This window comes from Mya arenaria, chromosome 11 (genome assembly GCF_026914265.1).
Source record: "Mya arenaria isolate MELC-2E11 chromosome 11, ASM2691426v1".
Taxonomy (NCBI): Eukaryota; Metazoa; Mollusca; class Bivalvia; order Myida; family Myidae; genus Mya; species Mya arenaria.
In genome coordinates this window covers 49,946,815-49,969,514 of record NC_069132.1, presented here as the reverse complement: position 1 = coordinate 49,969,514, position 22,700 = coordinate 49,946,815, and the positions used below count along the sequence as shown (strand labels likewise).

Genomic DNA, 22,700 nt, shown 5'->3' with positions numbered 1-22,700 from the left:
TCAATTAAGATAATTTATTAATACATTTTGTTTTGCATCATTTCTTGCAAAAAAATACTTTTTGCATATGCATGTATAACAAATAATATTTCATAATACATTATTATCAATGATCGCCATGAAAAATAACGGCATGGACTACTAACAAACATTTTTTGATCACGAATATTCCTTGCATTATTTAAACATGATTATATACAATACATGAAGTCAATATCGATCCACTTAGAACTGGTAGTGCATGTACATAACATTTGCAAAATGGCTACATGTTTGACAGAAACCATCTTAGATAATGCATGTTTTGTACACAATATTACTATCAAATTTTATGAATATAAATGCTTGTTGCATTCATTTTTCACATTATTATAAATAAAAAACTCAACAAGAACTTGTATTACATGTACATAACATTTGTAAACATTTACATTTGTAGTTAATATTATGAATTAAATTGTTTGCATCCAAAATATTTTCTTATAAAGTCGAACCCCGTTGACTCGAATTCGCTTGGCTCGAATTCCTCGTTGGCTCGAACTGAATGTTTAGGACCGATTTCTATATTATACTAAACAAAGGCATTCCCGCTTGGCTCGAGATTTCCGAGGCTCGAGGTTTTTTTCGCCGGTCCCTTGGAGTTCGAGCCAACGGGGTTCGACTGTATACAAGTTAACACACCCTATGACACATGAGCGCAAGTTGAATCTTGATTGACAAAATATTACGGAACGTTTCAGTTAAGTTTTAACATTCATACAGAGTCCGTTTCAATACATAATATGGGTTCAAAATGTTGGTAAATCTTTATTTTATTTTAATAGTGTTTTTATTGCTTTCAGTAGAGCATTGAAATGGACACTGTATACAAACTAGTCGCAAACATAACATTTATACAGAGTCTTGTCACCGTCGGAGACCCACGACTTACACATTCCGCTCACTCCATGCAACAGATAAATAGGTCTCCCGTGGGTATCCGCACGATGACTTTTCGTAAAACATTTCAAAGTAACTTTAAACCTGTACTCTCACAAATTTTTGATTTTTATTTGATTTATTTTGCCTCAGAATTAGCTGATTTGGTACTAATGCCTTAATACAGTCATAAAAGACAACTCACAACAGAAATGTTCTCAATTGTTTGGAAAACAGCCGATAAAATTATATTTCTTAAAGTATTAGTAACAATTTTAGCCATAAAACATCCATTTTACGTTAATATAAAACAACGGTCTGCTCTTTTGTCAGCAGTCTTATGTCACTGATTTCCAGTAGAAAAGGCTAAGATTGGCTCATTTCAGAAATAAAAGAGTCATAACAATCAATCTGTGAGAGTGCAGCTTTAATACAACGAATAAACAAAATACACTACTCCTGTAAATAGAATATCTTTTCCACAGATCCAAACAGTAACAATAATGATGAATATTTCTATGTTGAAATATAAAAAAGGAATATCTAAAGTAAAACGATTTTCAAAATATGAAATACAAATCGGTGTCAGTTTTTATCAATGTTTGTTTGTCACCAGAATGTTTTCAATACATACAATATACAGATAAGAAAACTGCATGCACAACATGTTTAAAGAGACACACCCAAAGATTTTCTTAAAACTTGAAATCAAGTTCATATACATATTATTACGCGAACACAAGAACGATCACTGGCATATACTGATTTGAACAAAATTTTAAAGTCGAAGTCTATAACAATCTACTTTCAGTATCGTTAATATTGCTTTTTTGGAAAAATAGAGCATCTCCTGTCATTTAAAAAAAACAAAAACAATTTACAAGAAATATTTAGTGGGAACTTCTGACCCTGTTGATTGGTCCCTTTAATATCTGCTTATATATGTTTTCATATGTAAAAACTTTGATCATGTATAAACCCACAAAACTATCGTAAACGCTGCAAACAATATAAAGTATAAGTACACGCATAAATGTACTAGCAATCGTATTTTCAGGTTCCAAACTTTATATCAGCATGTATTTATTTGTAATATCATTTTTGCATATCAATTTATTCACTTGTGTGACAGACATATGAAAAAGTTACATATTTTTTCTCAAATTTTTAAACGTTCTTTTTTAAATATTTGAAACGGGATATAAATACATGTTCTATAGCGGGATGAATCACACAAGAAATTAATATTCTTATGTTTTAGCTTACTAAATAAGAAGCTAATGCCACTGTTATGTGCTTCTTTATTTGTTTGGAAATCACAATTATAATATATTCAACAGGCAGATACAAAAAAAATACGAAAGTAAAAATACAACAAAAGCTCACTGTACATAATTTGTCCTGCGTGATATCGAAATATCCACAAAATATATAAAAAAACATCTGAAAGGTTTTGGCACCCAATTCTGCGATTAAACAGGGGACAACTTTATAAGACGATATGGAATATGACGTTGTAACCAAAAAACGGAATATGACGTTGTAAGCCGAAACGGAATATGACGTTGTAAGGCGTAATGGAATATGAATGTGTAAGACGTAACGAAATATGACTGTTTAAGACGTAACGGAACATGACGTTGTAAGACGTAGCGGAATATGACGTTGTAAGACGTAACGGAATATGACTGTGTAAGACGTAATGGAATATGACTGTGTAAGACGTAACGGAATATGACTGTGTAAGACGTAGTAGCGGAATATGACTGTGTAAGACGTAACGGAATATGACTGTGTAAGACGTAACGGAATATGACTGTGTAAGACGTAACGGAATATGACTGTGTAAGACGATACGGAATATGACTATTTAAGATAAACGAAATATGAATGTGTAAGACGAAACTTTATGTACAAACATTAAATGGTAAAACTATTCATTTCGCTGGATCGTTAAATTTAAAGATGCACTATCTTGATTTCTATCCAATGCGAACTTAAGTTAATTTGATTTCAGCTGCAAACTCATCAACACAATGTGATTCTCGCTAATAATGTCTTCACCGCAGACGGTGTTGGAAATGCTAGACTGCTGTGTTTCTATCTTGACTTCCTTTATCTCCCAAACCCGTCGTAAACATTCAATCGCCGAATCTAATTCCTCAACTGTAGAACCCAGAACAGGACATTCAGAGAAACTGATATCTGATACACGGAGCCCGACTGGCAATTCGACCGTTCCGTCTGCAGTATTGTCTGAGGCCTGAATAGGCTCTGTACATGTCAGTAAGGCTACAAGCTGCTGGGCTTTAACTATTTTCACCTCTTCAAATTCAACCTTTTTCACAGCAACCGTCTTGATAAAATCAAAAACATTTATGTCAAAAAGCATAAAGCGAAACTTGAATGATTCAAACTTCTGAGCATAAGTTCGACTAACAGTCAATGAACTGAATATTTCCGGAGATAGGTTTTCGAACCATATTCTTCTACAAGGACAACTACTTTCAGAAATGAGCTGTAAAACATTGTTGCCAAAGTCTGTTTGTGCTCCAAAACAATCGAGCCTCCTCCAGATGTGGAAGGCCTAATGTCCCTATTTGTAATATATCACATGTTCTGAGTGTTTGTAACTGTACACATTCCGATAAATCTACGCTATGATTATTCGATGTATGTACTAAGCTTAGCATCGTAAGTTTGCTTGAGAACTTGGACCCGCCATCAAAGGACAACTTCATGGGCGGTATTTCTTGTATCAGTTCAGGCTTCACGGCAATCCAGAACTTCTCTACACAAGACGGGTTGATGGTTACGTGGGACAGACGGGTTTCCTGTATAGTTATCTTTGAGAGATGTGTGAGACCGCTGAGATCCAGGTGTGTATTTTTGCAGAAGGTTACACCGTCTATGAATATTTCATGCACATTTTGTGGAAACTGAACTGTTATATCCGTCGTTAATCTTACCAATGATATATCAGTCAAACACGTGAATTCACTGAGATCCAGGTGCGTATCTGCAGGGAATGTCAATGTGTCAAGCCGCAGTTCCTGAAGTGCATCACAACGTTGCATGCTACGTACAACGCATATACCTGTTAAAGAATCGGATGAGGTATTTTTCATAACTAATTTCTGATATTGCGGACAATTTGCCAAATCAAGGGGAACATCCATGGTCACGTGCACTAAGCTGAGTTCTTTAAGATTGGAAGAGAATTGCGACCCGCCAACAAAGGACAACTTCATGGGCGGTATTTCTTGTATCAGTTCAGGCTTTACGTAAACCCAGAAGTTCTCTAGACAAGACGGGTTGATGGTTACGCGTGACAGACGGGTGTTCTGTATATTTATCTTTGAGAGATGTGTGAGACCGCTGAGATCCAGGTGCGTATCTGCAGGGAAGGTCAATGTGTCAAGCCGCAGTTCCTGAAGTGCATCACAACGTTGCATGCTACGTACAACGCATATACCTGTTACAGAATCGGATGAGGTATTTTCCATAACTAATTGCTGTAATTGCGGACAATTTGCCAAATCAAGGGGAACATCCATGGTCACGTGCACTAAGCTGAGTTCTTTAAGATTGGAAGAGAATTGCGACCCGCCAACAAAGGACAACTTCACCGGCGGTATTTCTTGTATTAGTTCAGGCTTTACGTAAACCCAGAACTCCTCTAGACAAGACGGGTTGATGGTTACGTGGGACAGACGGGTATTCTGTATAATTATCTTTGAGAGATGTGTGAGACTGCCGAGATCTAGGTGTGTATTTTTGCCGAAGGTTACATCTTCTATGGATATTTTATGCACATTTTGTGGAAACTGAACGGTTATATCCGTCGTTAATCTTGCCAATGCTATATCAGTCAAACACGTGAATTCACTGAGATCCAGGTGTGTATTTTTGCCGAAGGTTACACCGTCTATGAATATTTTATGCACATTTTTGTGGAAACTGAACGGTTATATCCGTCGTTAATCTTACCAATGATATATCAGTCAAACACGTTAATTCACTGAGATCCAGGTGCGTATCTGCAGGGAATGTCAATGTGTCATCCCGCAGTTCCTGAAGTGCATCACAACGTTGCATGCTACGTACAACGCATATACCTGTTACAGAATCGGATGAGGTATTTTCCATAACTAATTTCTGTAATTGCGGACAATTTGCCAAATCAAGGGGAACATCCATGGTCACGTGCACTAAGCTGAGTTCTTTAAGATTGGAAGAGAATTGCGACCCGCCAACAAAGGACAACTTCACCGGCGGTATTTCTTGTATTAGTTCAGGCTTTACTTAAACACAGAACTCCTCTAGACAAGACGGGTTGATGGTTACGTGGGACAGACGGGTATTCTGTATAGTTATCTTTGAGAGATGTGTGAGACCGCTGAGATCCAGGTGAGTATCTGCAGGGAAGGTCAATGTGTCAAGCCGCAGTTCCTGAAGTGCATCACAACGTTGCATGCTACGTACAACGCATATACCTGTTACAGAATCGGATGAGGTATTTCCCATAACTAATTTATGTAATTTCTGACAATTTGCCAAATCAAGGGGAACATCCATGTTCACGTGCACTAAGCTGAGTTCTTTAAGATTGGAAGAGAATTGCGACCCGCCAACAAAGGACAACTTCACGGGCGGTATTTCTTGTATTAGTTCAGGCTTTACGTAAACCCAGAACTTCTCTAGACAAGACGGGTTGATGGTTACACGGGACAGACGGGTGTTCTGTATAGTTATTGATGAGAGATGTGTGAGACCGCTGAGATCCAGGTGAGTATCTGCAGGGAAGGTCAATGTGTCAAGCCGCAGTTCCTGAAGTGCATCACAACGTTGCATGCTACGTACAACGCATATACCTGTTACAGAATCGGATGAGGTATTTTCCATAACTAATTTATGTAATTGCTGACAATTTGCCAAATCAAGGGGAACATCCATGGTCACGTGCACTAAGCTGAGTTCTTTAAGATTGGAAGAGAATTGCGATTCGCTAACAAAGGACAACTTCACGGGCGGTATTTCTTGTATTAGTTCAGGCTTCACGTTAACCCAGAACGTCTCAAGACAAGACGGGTTGATGGTTACGTGGGACAGACGGGTATTCTGTATAGCTATCTTTGAGAGATGTGCGAGCCCGCTGAGATCCAGGTGTGTATTTTTGCGGAAGGTTACACCGTCTATGAATATTTCATGCACATTTTGTGGAAACTGAACGGTTATATCCGTCATTAATGTTACCAATGATATATCAGTCAAACACGTTAATTCACTGAGATCCAGGTGCGTATCTGCAGGGAATGTCAATGTTTCAAGCCGCAGTTCCTGAAGTGCATTACAACGTTGCATGCTACGTACAACGCATATACCTGTTACAGAATCGGATGAGGTATTTTCCATAACTAATTTCTGTAATTGCTGACAATTTGCCAAATCAAGGGGAGCATCCATGGTCACGTGCACTAAGCTGAGTTCTTTAAGATTGGAAGAGAATTGCGACTCGCTAACAAAGGACAACTTCACGGGCGGTATTTCTTGTCTTAGTTCAGGCTTTACGTAAACCCAGAACTTCTCTAGACAAGACGGATTGATGGTTACGTGGGACAGACGGGTATTCTGTATAGTTATCTTTGAGATATGTGTGAGACCGCTGAGATCCAGGTGTGTATTTTTGCGGAAGGTTACACCGTCTATGAATATTTCATGCACATTTTGTGGAAACTGAACGGTTATATCCGTCATTAATGTTACCAATGATATATCAGTCAAACACGTTAATTCACTGAGATCCAGGTGCGTATCTGCAGGGAATGTCAATGTGTCAAGCCGCAGTTTCTGAAGTGCATCACAACGTTGCATGATACGTACAACGCATTTACCTGTTACAGAATCGGATGAGGTATTTTCCATAACTAATTGCTGCAATTTCGGACAATTTGCCAAATCAAGGGGAACATCCATGGTCACGTGCACTAAGCTGAGTTCTTTAAGATTGGAAGAGAATTGCGACCCGCCAACAAAGGACAGCTTCACGGGCGGTATTTCTTGTATTAGTTCAGGCTTCACGTAAACCCAGAACTTCTCTAGACAAGACGGGTTGATGGTTACGTGGGACAGACGGGTGTTCTGTATAGTGATCTTTGAGAGATGTGTGAGACCGCTGAGATCAAGGTGTGTATTTTTGCGGACGGTTACACCGTCTATGGATATTTCATGCACATTTTGTGGAAACTGAACGGTTATATCCGTCTTTAATCTTGCCAATGATATATCAGTCAAACACGTGCATTCACTGAGATCCAGGTGCGTATCTGCAGGGAATGTCAATGTGCCAAGCCGCAGTTCCTGAAGTGCATCACAACGTTGCATGTTGTATACGACGCTTTTATTTTTCATAGTACCAGATGAGGTATTTGTCATAACTAATCGCTGTAATTGCTTACAATTTGCTAAATCAAGGGGAACATCCACGACAACGTGCACTAAGCTGAGTTCTTTCAGATTGGAAGAGAATTGCGACCCGCTAACAAAGGACACCCTCATGGGCGGCATTTCTTGTATCAGTTTAGACTTTGTGGTGACAGAGAACATCTCTAGACGAGATGGGTTGATGGTTAAGTGCGATATGTGGGTGTTCCATAGTTCTATCGTTAAGAGTTGTGTACAGTCCGAAAGTACGATATGGTCAGCGTGGAACGTAGCATCGTGTACCTGTAAGTGCGCCAACGAATTTGTGAACAAGTTCGGTTCTATTACTGTGGTAACTGAATAGTCGGAAATGAATAGTGTTTCCAACTCAAGACCACTTTCTTGCAAAAGTGCATGATCAGTTCTAATGCCAATATCTGGGTCAAGCAGTGCGTGTTTCAACCTAATTTGTGGCTTCTTAATGCCATTGTCGGAACATTCTTTGTAAGCCATTGTCATTGTAGTTTGATAGTCAATAAGTTCGAATAATAAAGAAAACCCGCCTCTTTGAAACAACAGTTTCTTTTCATTGAACTTATCTAAACACTTGCAACCTTGATTGTAGTTCATGACACATAAAAAAGACAACATTTCGGGTGACGTGACAGAATTAAATTCGATTATAAACTTTCTCCATATATCACTTTCAAAATCTTGCGAGGATAGAAACACACAGGCTAGCATCTCTCTATAAGTCTGATGTAAAAATGTATACACATTTCTCTTTTCTGATAAAGTGTTCAAGCTTGTTTCAGAAAGAAGACCAGATTTGAGAAGTACCAATTTTTCCTTTTTGTTAAGTTCCCTTATTTGTCGTTCTTCTATGAAAGATTTATGATCGTCTAAGAGTGAATAGGCAGCCAGTTTTCCAATAGCGTTAATTAGTTTTGCCAAACTACTGCATGTGTAATTTCTTTCACCGAAACATTCGGGAAGGTTATGTGTTTGACCACTGTTCTCATATAAATCAATGAGATCTTGTACGAGTGGTTCATCCTTCTTTTCGACACTACGAAACATCAGTTCTATCATATTTGCATATATATGCGACTTTGTCTTACCAAGGTATGTCGATACCCTCTGACGTGTATTTCCCGGGTCTGTTGTATTCTTACTGCGTTTCTCGTGATAGACACATAACAACTGCAGTGCAAACATTGGATTTTCGAGCTGAGATTCTACAAATCGAGTTTTGATAGCGTCTAAGAAATCACCTATCTCATATGATGTCTTGAAATGCTTGTTCAAACAATTGTTCGCACGAAAAACAAGTTGTTTGGACTCATCTTGTTGCAAAACCTGAATTTTCGCATGTGTATATTTACTGGGCATATGTATATTTGCAAGTTTCCAAGGCCGTGATGTAATCAGAACAGTATACTTTCTATTCTCAGCTAGGGGCTTTATCGAAGGAATGCTACATTCATCTAAGCCGTCTAATATGAACAAACCGTTTTCGTTAGATAACATATCATTAAAGGCCTGATTATCCTTCGTTAACTTTGTATAAACATATTCTGTATGCGAGAAAATTATATATTCTAATGTATCGTGTTGGTTTTCACGTAAATTGATGTAAAACAAATATGTGAACTCTTTCAAATACTCAATATCGCTAAGACGGGTTTGAGTGCCACTAACCTTCGATTTCAGATCGGTCGTTCCCTCTTGTACCTTACACCAAGATAAAACTAAAAACTTACAAAATGATGTCTTTCCAACACCAGCGTCTGCGGTGAGAAATATGATACCTTTCGAACTGAACAACTGTTCCAAATTCGTGAGAGGTTCCGTAGTGCGTTCCATTGATTTCTTGTCTCTATGAATTGACTGTAGATCAACCCTACTAATGTTTGGCCGAACATAGAGGTCCCAAAGTCCTGAATCTTCCAGATCTAAGCAAGGACCAAGCGGTAGCGAGGAGTTGTTTCTACTGTGATAACGGATGAGATAATTCTTCAGTTCTGTAAAGATTAAGGACCAAAAGTTAGCGTGCAGTTGTTTTCCCGATGACACATGATAAGAGCCTCCTTCAGATCAGTAAAATAAAGGACAAGCGTAAGCGTGCAGTTGTTTTCCGGTGATACATGATTAGAGACTCCTTCAGACATGAACAATAAAGGACCAAACGTTAGCGTGCAGTTGTTTTCCGGTGATACATGATAAGATCCTCCTTCAGATCTGTTAAATAAAGGACCAAACGTTAGCGTGCAGTTATTTTCCGGTGATACATGATTAGAGCCTCCTTCAGATCTGTAAAATAAAGGGCCAAACGTTAGCGTGCAGTTGTTTTCCGGTGATACACGATAAGAGCCTCCTTCAGAACTGTTAAATAAAGGACCAAACGTTAGCGTGCAGTTGTTTTCCGGTGATACATGATAAGAGACTCTTTCAGATCTGTTAAATAAAGGACCAAACGTTAGCGTGCTGTTGTTTTCCGATGATACACGATAAGAGACTCCTTCAGATCTGTTAAATAAGGGACCAAACGTTAGCGTGCAGTTGTTTTCCGGTGATACATGATAAGAGACTCCTTCAGATCTGTTACATAAAGGACCAAACGTTAGCGTGCAGTTGTTTTCCGGTGATACTTGATAAGAGACTCCTTCAGATCTGAAAAATAAAGGGCCAAACGTTAGCGTGCAGTTGTTTTCCGGTGATACACGATAAGAGACTCCTTCAGATCTGTTAAATAAAGGACCAAACGTTAGCTTGCAGTTGTTTTCCGGTGATACATGATAAGATCCTCCTTCAGATCTGTAAAATAAAGGACCAAACGCTAGCGTGCAGTTGTTTTCCGGTGATACATAATAAGATCCTCCTTCAGATCTGCTAAATAAAGGACCAAACGTTAACGTGCAGTTGTTTTCCGGTGATACATGATAAGAGACTCCTTCAGATCTGTTAAATAAAGGACAAAACGTTAGTGTGCAGTTGTTTTACGGTGATACACGATAAGATCCTCCTTCAGAACTGTTAAATAAAGGACCAAACGTTAGTGTGCAGTTGTTTTCCGGTGATACATGATAAGATCCTCCTTCAGACCTGTAAAATAAAGGACCAAACGTTAGCGTGCAGTAGTTTTCCGGTGATACATGATAAGAGACTCCTTCAGAACAGTAAAATAAAGGGCCAAACGTTAGCGTACAGTTGTTTTCCGGTGATACATGATAAGAGACTCCTTCAGAACAGTAAAATAAAGACCAAACGTTTGTGTGCAGTTGTTTTCCGGTGATACACGATAAGAGACTCCTTCAGATCTGTTAAATAAAGTGCCAAACGTTAGCGTGCAGTTGTTTTCCGGTGATACATGATAAGATCCTCCTTCAGATCTGTAAAATAAAGGACCAAACGTTAGCGTGCAGTTGTTTTCCGGTGATACACGATAAGAGCCTCCTTCAGATCTGTTAAATAAAGGACCAAACGTTAGCGTGCAGTTGTTTTCCAGTGATACACGATAAGAGACTCTTTCAGATCTGTTAAATAAAGGACCAAACGTTAGCGTGCAGTTGTTTTCCGGTGATACATGATAAGAGACTCCTTCAGATCTGTTAAATAAAGGACCAAACGTTAGCGTGCAGTTGTTTTCCGGTGATACACGATAAGAGACTCCTTCAGATCTGAAAAATAAAGGGCCAAACGTTAGTGTGCAGTTGATTTTCCGGTGATACATGATAAGAGCCTCCTTCAGATCTGTAAAATAAAGGACCAAACGTTAGCTTGCAGTTGTTTTCCGGTGGTACATGATAAGATCCTCCTTCAGATCTGTAAAATAAAGGACCAAACGTTAGCGTGCAGTTGTTTTCCGGTGATACATGATTAGAGCCTCCTTCAGATCTGTAAAATAAAGGACCAAACGTTAGCTTGCAGTTGTTTTCCGGTGGTACATGATAAGATCCTCCTTCAGATCTGTTAAATAAAGGACCAAACGTTAGCGTGCAGTTGTTTTCCGGTGATACATGATAAGAGACTCCTTCAGATCTGTTACATAAAGGACCAAACGTTAGCGTGCAGTTGTTTTCCGGTGATACACGATAAGAGACTCCTTCAGATCTGAAAAATAAAGGGCCAAACGTTAGCGTGCAGTTGTTTTCCGGTGATACACGATAAGAGCCTCCTTTAGATCTGTTAATTAAAGGACCAAACGTTAGCGTGCAGTTGTTTTCCGGTGATACATGATTAGAGCCTCCTTTAGATCTGTTAAAAAAAGGACCAAACGTTAGCTTGCAGTTGTTTCCCGGTGATACATGATTAGAGCCTCCTTCAGATCTGTTAAATAAAGGACCAAACGTTAGCTTGCAGTTGTTTTCCGGTGATACATGATAAAAGCCTCCTTCAGATCTGTTAAATAAAGGACCAAACGTTAGCGTGCAGTTGTTTTCCGGTGATACATGATAAAAGCCTCCTTCAGATCTGTTAAATAAGGGACCAAACGTTAGCTTGCAGTTGTTTTCCGGTGATACATGATTAGAGACTCCTTTAGATCTGTTAAATAAAGGACCAAACGTTAGCTTGCAGTTGTTTTCCGGTGATATACGATACGCGCCTCCTTCAGATCTGTAAGACTAAATAAAAAAAAACTTTATTTACGCACATTTTTGTGTTATAGCACATGTATTACAACCAATCATTATGATGAAAACCTGGGAACGGTGTAGGTATTCCTGTTTTATAGATTATTCGCCTTAGATTACTTATGTCGTGTAAGATCACTGCACGCAACACACATTTCCAAGTACACATGAATGTGTTTATATTGGAAATACAAAACGTTTTATGAATATCATTCAATAAAAGAAAGACCATTAATGCAAAGCATAAAAGGGCGCCAAGTATTAACATGTAAAGTTAACAAGTTCGTTGGAAATGAATGACAAACGAATGATAAAAATAGCTTTTTAAATAATCTTTTATCGGTTTTTATTAAACACCACGTGACGGCTCTCGTCAAGTCTATGTATACAAATAGGGTTGGAACGATATATACGCCAAGAAGCGGATCGTGATGTTTATTGTGATTAATGTATCCGTATCGTGATATATTGCTATATGGTTTCTTTAAATATTGTTTTTAAATATTATTTTTCCGGTGTCAATTACAAACACCACGTGACTACTCTCGTCCAATCAATGTGTATTTAAGTTATTGCAGATACGCAGATGATTTTGATCCATGAATCATGAATAAAGACTTTTCATCAACATGATATAACTGTTTTCTTGTTATCATATTAAATATTTTTTAAATTACAGTTGAATGATTTTTGACAGTATGATTTATGCATTTGTTGCAAACGTTGAAACAAAATTACTGCGAAATACCGCAACAAAAAAACGTTCGATTTAGATAAATACTCGTCTTACCCAACAAGTTCACAACGGTAGGGATGATATTTCAAGCTTCTCTTTGTAATGCATGCGCAAAGCTTAGATGTCAGTCTGTATTTAATGTGTTTAAGGGGGAAAATTTTCGTAGTTTTTGAACCTCTTCATTGTTTCGTAATTGGCGTTTTCAGAGTTGATTCTGCGCATTTCGTTTGACTATGTTAGAATTGTATCAAGAACTGGCATAAAAGTTACATTTTTCTTGTAGCTTAGTCTTTTACCTTTCCGGCAGTGTAAACATTATAGCATTTTGTCAAACATTTTAGGAAATATTTGAAATTGTTCAGGGCAACTGTGGTTATGGGAATTTTAGGACATGGGAACCTTGTCTATTTTATATATATATACTTATACTTTTAGAAATTTATTGAAATGTCATTTTATCAATTTTAAATATGTATTGTTATTTTTTTAAACAATATCAAAGGACTGAAGGGCCATATTTATTAATAAATAAAACGGCCTTCCTGAGGCAGCGGAAAACTGGCAGAACATACAGAGCGCCTCGTTCCCACAAGGCGCCAATTAGACTGTTATGAGAGTATGTTTACCTAAACAAATGTACATGTCACTGGAAAACGTGTTTAAATGGACAGATTTCTATCGTATTTGCAATTAAGATATACATTGCTTATGAGTAATTTGTATCGTCGTTATTAGAACAGATCATCCAAAGTTTTGGATAACGAAAGATTTTTCACATGTGGACACTTCTTCAACAAAATCTTGAGGTTCAGAGCAAACAATTACTTCATATCAAGCACTTTTTTCGATGATCGTGATTTCAATGAATTAAAATGAGTTAAACGTTTAACACAATTCGCGGAAAAAATGTTTAAGGATGTGTCATAGGTCTGAAAGGATATGGGGTATGTGTGACGACCATAGACAAGATGGCTGCCGTAACGCGGGGAAATGTGTTAGACGATGTGTCATACGTCTGAAAGGATGTGAGACGACCATAGACAAGAAGGCTGCCGTAACGCGGGGAAATGTGTTAGAGGATGTGTCATACGTCTGAATGGATATGAGGTATGTGTGACGACCATAGACAAGATGGCTGCCGTAACGCGGGGAAATGTGTTAGAGGATGTGTCATACGTCGGAAAGGATATGAGGTATGTGTGACGACCATAGACAAGATGGCTGCCGTAACGCGGGGAAATGTGTTAGAGGATGTGTCATACGTCTGAATGGATATGAGGTATGTGTGACGACCATTGACAAGATGGCTGCCGTAACGCGGGGAAATGTGTTAGAGGATGTGTCATACGTCTGAAAGGATATGAGGTATGTGTGACGACCATAGACAAGATGGCTGCCGTAACGCGGGGAAATGTGTTAGAGGATGTGTCATACGTCGGAAAGGATATGAAGTATGTGTGACGACCATTGACAAGATGGCTGCCGTAACGCGTGGAAATGTGTTGGAGGATGTGTCATACGTCTGAATGGATATGAGGTATGTATGACGACCATAGACAAGATGGCTGCCGTAACGCGGGGACATGTGTTAGAGGATGTGTCATACGTCTGGGTGGATATGAGGTATGTGTGACGACCATTGACAAGATGGCTGCCGTAACGCGGGGAAATGTGTTAGAGGATGTGTCATACGTCTGAAAGGATATGAGGTATGTGTGACGACCATAGACAAGTTGGCTGCCGTAACGCGGGGAAATGTGTTAGAGGATGGGTCATACGTCTTAAAGGATATGAGGTATGTGTAACGACCATAGACAAGAAGGCTGACGTAACGCGGGGAAATGTGTTGGAGGATAATTCATACGTCTGAAAGGATATGAGGTATGTATGACGACCATATACAAGATGGCTGCCGTCACGCCGGGAAATGGGTTAGAGGATGTGTCATACGTCTAAATGGATATGAGGTATGAGTGACGACCATAGACAAGATGGCTGCGGTAACGCGGGAAAATGTGTTAGAGGATGTGTCTTACGTCTGAAAGGATATGAGGTATGTGTGACGACCATAGACAAGATGGTTGCCGTAACACGGGGAAATGTGTTAGAGGATGTGTCATACGTCTGAAAGGATATGAGGTATGTGTGACGACCATAGACAATATGGCTGCCGTCACGCCGGGAAATGTGTTAGAGGATGTGTCATACGTCTGAAAGGATATCAGGTACGTGTGACGACCATTGACAATATGGCTGCCATAACGCGGGGAAATGTGTTGGACGACGTTTCATACTTCTGAAAGGATATCTGATTTGTTTGACGACCATTGACAAGAAGGCTGCCGTAACGCGGGGAAGTTTGTTGGAGGATGTGTCATACGTCTGACTGAATATCAGGTATGTGTGACGACCAAAGACAAGAAGGCTGCCGTAACGCGGGGACATGTGTTGGAGGATGTGTCATACGTCTGACAGAATATCAGGTATGTGTGACGACCATAGACAAGATGGCTGACGTAACACGGAGAAATGTGATGGAAGATGTGTCATACGTCTGAAAGGATATGAGGTATGTGTGACGACCATAGACAAGAAGACTGACGTAACGCGGGGAAGTGTGTTGGAGGATGTGTCATACGTCTGACTGAATATCAGGTATGTGTGACGACCATAGACAAGAAGGCTGCCGTAACGCGGGGACATGTGTTGGAGGATGTGTCATACGTCTGAAAGGATATGAGGTATGTGTGACGACCATAGACAATATGGCTGCCGTCACGCCAGGAAATGTGTTAGAGGATGTGTCATAGGTCTGAAAGGATATCAGGTACGTGTGACGACCATAGACAAGATGGCTGCCGTAACGCGGGGAAATGTGTTGGACGCCGTTTCATACTTCTGAAATGATATCTGATATGTTTGACGACCATTGACAAAAAGGCTGCCGTAACGCGGGGAAGTGTGTTGGAGGATGTGTCATACGTCTGACTGAATATCAGGTATGTTTGACGACCATAGACAAGGAGGCTTCGGTAACGCGGGGAAATGTTTTGGAGGACGTTTCAAACGTCTGACAGAATATCAGGTATGTGTGACGACCATAGACAAGATGGCTGACGTAACGCGGGGAAATGTGTTGGAAAATGTGTCATACGTCTGACAGAATATCAGGTATGTGTAATGACCATAGACAAGATGGTTGCCGTAACGCGGGGACATGTGTTAGAGGATGTGTCATACGTCGGAAAGGATATGAGGTATGTTTGACGACCATAGACAAGATGGCTGCCGTAACGCGGGGAAATGTGTTGGTTGATGTGTCATACGTCTGAAAGGATATGAGGTATGTGTGACGACCATAGACAAGAAGGCTGACGTAACGCGGGGACATGTGTTGGAGGATGTGTCATACATCTGAAAGGATATCAGGTATGTGTGACGACCATTGACAAGATGGCTTCCGTAGCGCGGGGAAATGTGTTAGAGGATGTGTCATACGTCTGAAAGGATATAAGGTATGTATGACGATCATATACGAAATGGCTGACGTAACACGGAGAATTGTGTTAGAGGATGTGTCATACGTCTGAAAGGATATGAGGTATGTTTGACGACCATAGACAAGAAGGCTGACGTAACACGGAGAAATGTGTTGGAGGATGTGTCATACGTCTAAAAGGATATGAGGTATGTGTGACGACCATAGTCAAGAAGGCTGACATAACACGGAGAAAGTGAACGGAAGGATTTGTTATACGACCGAATGGATATGATGCCAGGCGGTCCAACGTGTTTTCTGTTTTCCGAATTTTAAGTGAGGGAAATGTGTGATGCGGAACGAAATGGCGGTATTCGAAGGGTTTTTTGTGTTTTGTGTGGATATTACTTTTCTTGCAATATAATTACGCCTACCCGGAGGCAAAACATGTAAGCTTCTCTCAGTTTGTTAACCTATGTTTCTAGTGGCCTTAACAATAAAGTTATTGAGTGTATAAGCTGAACGATTGCTTGTTTACAAAGTGAAAATAGAAAATGGCGGGGCCAAAAACTATGTTTTAAGTCAAAGTGTACCATTCTTGTACCTACTATAGCTATTTTTCATTGATTTTATTTTCTTCTTTTTTTTTGACGGCTAATGCACTTACATGGTCACTTCACGGCCGATTTCTTTATGTATAAACACCTTTTATGCTGGGCGAGGAAGTGTTATGCATTTTTTAAGTAATTCAGAATCAGAATATACATGCGTTAATAAAAGTGTAATTAAGACACGAGCTGTTAGACATGTTAATATTTATAGCAAAGCGCAATTTGTTACCCAATAAGAACGTATCGCGTAATTGTTATGCAACCAGAGACACTTGTCTTCAATTCTAGCAATTCATATATGTAGTAATCAAATTATTACTGTGTATATCAATTCAATACATCAAGAAAGATGGCTGCCGTAAAGGAAACTGTTTTACTTATAACAGAGCGTATTTACCCAATGCCCACTTTTGGCGTATGAAAAAACAACCAGTTTATCAAAGCACACTTCCTTAATAATTTAAAGATCCATATTCCCAAATAAGATGAACCACAATTCATGCAATCGTTTTAATTACCGAAAAGGATGGATAAATATCGAAAACAATGGTTTTACGAAGGATACCGCGCTTTATTTGAAAGAAAGGTACATGAAATATTGTATTTCTACCTTATGAGACGTTTTCTGTAAATTGACCCACCAGTTAATTGATATTTGTGCGTGTTCAGCCATTTCTTACAAGGTTACAATCTCGTCATCGGTAGTTAATATTTTCCATACAAGCATTATTTAGTAAGCAGTAAAAAGTTTATTACTCAATGATGATGTTTGTTGTATATGTGCATGTATCAATTGTGAAAAGTAGTGTCACTTTAAGTAAAATACCCCCCATTCAACAGAAACCGTCAAATGTTCCGACAGTGTTAAAAGTAAACAGGTCAATTATTAAAATTATGTAAATATATTTCCATTTTTAAATCATTTTCAACATAAATTTTCAGCATTCTTTTTTCGAAAACGTTTTATTGACTTCAATCACAATAAAGGGAATATCACTTGTTTAGTAAGCCTGAAAAAATGCTCTCTGCGAGCGCTTTTGACGTTATTTGCGAGTATCGGGGATTTAGTCTCGTTGGGCGCCAGTGAATGATACAAACGTTATTTTAAAGTATATTGACTACTTCACTACGTATAATGTATCCAACACAATCCATCTTAAAGTGACACTCTTTTCTAATTAAATGAGAATGCGTTTTTAAAGGATTGATAACGTGTGCCCATGCGGTATAATATGGGACGCCGTTAGGGCCATCGCCTGTAAATGTGTTGATCTGAAACGCGATACTCGATAGGACGATGATGAAAACGATGATCACGAATCTACGATGATGAAAACGCGGCAGTACGATGATAAAAACGTGACCAAACGACAGTACGATCATCATCATCATCATCATCATCATCATCAACTATGACAATTACGCATCATATATATCGTTATCATCATTTTAGTCATCGTCGCATCATATTTAGCATCATTGTCGTCCTTGCATTATTGTTATTATAATTATCATCATCCTAGTCGTGATCGTCGAATTATCATTACTTGTATTATCATCATTGTCGTCGTGTCGCATCATCATATCATTTTCATCACCTTAGTCGTCGTCGTCGTCGTCGTCGTCACATTATGATTTGTATTATTATCATTGTTGTCGTCGTAACGCAACAGTAGGATGATGAAAACACGATAATAGGATGATGAAAACGCGACAAAACCATAATATATCGCATTATTATCATCGTACTGTCGTATTATCGCGTTTTCGTTATCGTACTGTCGCGTTTTAATCATCGTACTGTCGTATTTTCGTTATCGTAGTTGCGTGATTTCGCGTTTTCATTATCGTACTATCGAGTATCGCGTTTCAGATCAACACATTCACAGGCGATAGCCTAAACGGCATTCCGTAGTATGAACGCAAAAAGGCACGCAAGTGAAGGTTTCTTGTAGGTTTCTTGTAGAAAGCATAAATTTTATTACAAAAAAAAACACTGACCTGATTTAAAGGATTCAAGTGCTGCTTTGATGTCTGAAGGTGGAATCACATAGTCGTCACTCTCCAGCTGTAAAGAAAATTAATATGTCTATATTTATTACATTCGGAACTCCTCGGCCGTTTTCCTCTCATGTAAAAGTGAGACAATGCGATAATCTTCTCTCTAAGTGTCAAACTTAAATGGCCCTGAGCCAAAAATCAAATACACAGGAAATTGGCCCCTACTCACACCAAATGCAATTAACAAAAGATGTACAAAAGGGTATTATCTTGCCAAACATTCCATAAACTAGGCCTTTAACACTTGGGAATCTTTAATATAAACTAAGATCAACAATTACAAGCTAAAACACTACATTAAATTAATGATACAATTCCAAATTTTACGAGCTACTTCTACTGGTGTGCCCGGCATGCATCTGAGGTTGATTTTGATAAAAAAATGGCCGAGGAGCTCCGAATGTATTAATTACTAACCACATGTGTACGCCGATGTACACAAAAAAGAAGAACATAAAGTGCATGTACACCTCGAACATTAAAGCGATCCTTTATATCTAGATTGTATTCCACAAAGTCTTACCTTATCAAGCTGGTCAATGGCATCTTGTGCACGGGGATTTGCTTTGTGAAATGTTGGGTCAGATAATAAGGCCTTCAGGTCTGTAAACCAGACTTTCAAGTTATCGTCAGTAACCTCCGGTTTCGGGGCATGGCGGACATGCTTTCCAACATCACGGACCTGCATAAGGGAATCATTATATTGTGAATATTGGTGTAAGCTAAAGGTAAAACGCCCGTCGTTAACTATTTATGAGCGAAAGCCAAAGATATGACGTTTGTTAACCGTTAATGAACGCAGCTAAAGATAATACGTCGGTTAACCGTAATTGAACGTGGTTAACGCTATAGTGCCACTTAACTGTTGCCAGATGTAAGATAATGGTATTAAGAATATAACCATAAATGGACTCAAGCTTAAGGTTTAACGTCCGCCAACAATTTATGGACGTAAGTTCAAGAAATAATGCCCGTCGTTAATTGTTTTCCGACGCAAGCTTAAGGTACGTTAACCGGTTATGGTCGTGAGCTAATGGTAAAACGTCTGATTAGCGTATATTCGTGAAATAAAGGTAAAGCGTACATCGTTAATTGTTAATACATACACCTTAAATGAACTGCCTTTCGGCAATTGCCAATATTTTCCGATGAACGCAACATCTTCGGATATGTTCGGATTTAGAACCGACGCATAACAACATACATGAAGATTAATACTACTTCATCTTGTTATTTATGTATTTATATATGGTGTCAGCACCGAAAGTTATATCGTGCAAGATCAATATTCTTTCTAAAGCCATATTTTACCCTATGTATGCATAATACATGTATTTTTCAACCAACTCATTTAACCATTTAAAACCCTTGTAAACATTTTTCCGTATGTCCTTATCCCCCTATGTAATAAGCATTGTTGAGATTACCCCTTTTAAAAAGAGGTTCAATATATCCATAATACCGTTTTTTGAAAAATTCATTCAGAAGATAATCAGGTCCAGCAGCCTTTCCATTATTTAGTTTTCTACAAGCTTTTCTTATTTCATCCACTTGTATTGGAACGTTCAATTCAGTAAACATATAACATATAGTTCTCCATTCAAATACCTATCATTGAACTATATAATATATATAGAATGCGTAAATTGAAGTTATCGAAAGGTAACGAATGCGTAAAAAAAGACCTTTTCTGCAGGCATAAAATTGCACAAACGGACGTTAGCTCGTTGATGTGCGAAGTGGTGTAAATGGACGTTATATTGACTACATATATTTGTGCAGTGTAGATGTTGGACATAATATCAAGGTGACAAGTGTGTACATTGACGTGAGATTCGATACAAAATGTCAAAATTGGCGTGCTAACAAATAATAAAGTGCGTAATTTGATCGAAAGCAACAGGTATAAATTGCGTAAATTGACCGAAAACCAATGTTTTAAATCAATAAAAAGATCGAAGGCTGAAGGAATTAAGTGAGTAAATTAGCATAAAGCAAAAGAGATGAAGTGATTAACTAACTGAACCCTAAGGGTATTAAGTAATGGACGTAAGGTTAAGGCAGGAAGTTCGTAAATGGAACTAATTGACAAATCTCAATTTTTCTGAAACGTATTATTCACTAACTCATAATTAAGGTCCAAATCTGACGAATGTTTTGCATCACGTTGATCTATCAATACAGTACAAAGTCAAGAATATGTAGAGAATGAATTGCGCTATAACTTTAATGTAAGTAATAAGGCATTACACTCTACGTACCTTGGTGCAAAGATTGCGTGGAAGGGACAGGTCAGCGGTAAAATACTGTTGAAATTCTTCACAGTTGATGTAGACACTAATTATCCCATTCAAGTCAGTATCTTCCTCATTGTCCACATTTGCGTAGCCATCTGGGGGCATAAAGCACTTGGCAATATCCCAGGCGTTAACACACCATTTCCTCGCATCGGTATTCTTCCATGACGGATTCCCAAACCTGTGTTTCTGTTCTATGGCATCCCGGAGCGTATCACAAATGTTATTCCGGCATGGCCTTGTGGGGATGAATTGTTTTGTATTTTGGTCCATATGGAATTTGCACCTTCCCGAATTGCAGACTTTATTTCTTGGATTACACTTTACGATTTCTGTTGTCCTGCAGCTATTGCAAGTGAAACGTATATCGATCCCTTTTTGGATGTCGTCGGTAACAGTATTGCGATATTCGTTACATTTTACTATAAGGCACGGACGGAAGATACGCCCGTTGTGAAAACGGCATTGTCCTGCATTACAAATGTTGTTATTTGGATCGCACGGTATAATTTCAACAATGGAGCAGTTCTCACAGAGGTCAGGAACAAGATGTTTTATTGATTTTTTTAACTTTTTTACTCGAATATCATCACAGACCTTACAAGCAAACGGAGCGAGTGCTTCTGCTGCTGTCTTCACTGCCACCCATCCCTTTAGCCAGTTTTGACTTTCGGGTGTAGTAAAGTGTTCATTGTACTGTGCCATAGTATTAAGTTCACATTGGCAACACCTTAAAAATCTATGATTGAAATTAGTCTTTTGGCGATCTTTCGGCGAGCATTAGTATTCGTATCCGAAGTTTATGCAAATTAAAGAAATAAGAACATACACAATGGCATCAAACTGTTTGAAATCAGCTACAAAATAACTGTCAGAGTTGTTAGGTTTAAAAGAAATTCTTTTGACGGAACATAAATTCTTTTAAGTGCACCTTTTCACACTTTTTCCAGAACGAAATGATTTCTTTTTATAACTCAATGAGTATTTTTGAATTTAATTACACAATACTTTCGAATATTAATACATCAATTCCAGTCATAATCTTTTCAAGCATTTTCAAGCACAAAAATGATATTGTAATTATAACGTCTCCTATCGCTCTCGAAGTATGTTGTGAATGGTTAATTTCAAAACATACTTGTATCTTTTATATACTCCAGATCATTGTCAAATGGCGTGATTTTCAAAATCGGTGAAACTAAAGAATAACGTCTTCGAGGGTCATTCAAAAAGTACTTAAACAGAAAAACAAAAACTTCATTGCGTATCAAGGAAATGTGTCAAACGGCCAGCATTTTATATTATCATTACGATATGATTTTACTTATAAATTAGTTTTAATTATTTTAATAAGATTTAAAAAAAATATTACATTAACTTCATTGGCACGATATTGCGTCCGAGCGTGATTTTGTTTTGTTGGGGAACCAGAGAACCCAGAAAAAACTACATTATCCGGCTTGGTGACCATCAACCAAACACGCATGCATCCAGGACGGGATCTGAACCCGGGTTGCCTTGGTGTAAAACGAGTGCGCTAAC

General features: G+C 38.5%; 1 protein-coding gene across 1 annotated transcript; it reads right to left on the bottom strand.

Moving 5' to 3' along the window:
• Positions 1-22,260, bottom strand: LOC128209061 (uncharacterized). Its single transcript, XM_052912890.1, has 4 exons — positions 21,123-22,260; positions 19,385-19,543; positions 18,802-18,868; positions 1-9,365 (listed from the first exon to the last, which is right to left on the bottom strand). The coding sequence occupies exons 1-4, from the start codon at positions 21,861-21,863 to the stop codon at positions 5,224-5,226; spliced, it is 5,109 nt and encodes a 1,702-aa protein (XP_052768850.1). The 5' UTR covers positions 21,864-22,260; the 3' UTR covers positions 1-5,223.
• Positions 22,261-22,700: the final 440 nt, after the last annotated feature.

Bases quoted from the DNA above. Each gene is read 5' to 3' on its own strand.
- LOC128209061 (XM_052912890.1), bottom strand. From the start codon at position 21,863: ATGGCACAGTACAATGAACACTTTACTACACCCGAAAGTCAAAACTGG. The intron at 19,544-21,122 runs GTACGTAGAGTG...TCCCTTATGCAG, and splicing joins CACGCAATCTTTGCACCAAG to GTCCGTGATGTTGGAAAGCA. The intron at 9,366-18,801 runs GTCAGTGTTTTT...TAATCTTTACAG, and splicing joins ACTTGAATCCTTTAAATCAG to AACTGAAGAATTATCTCATC.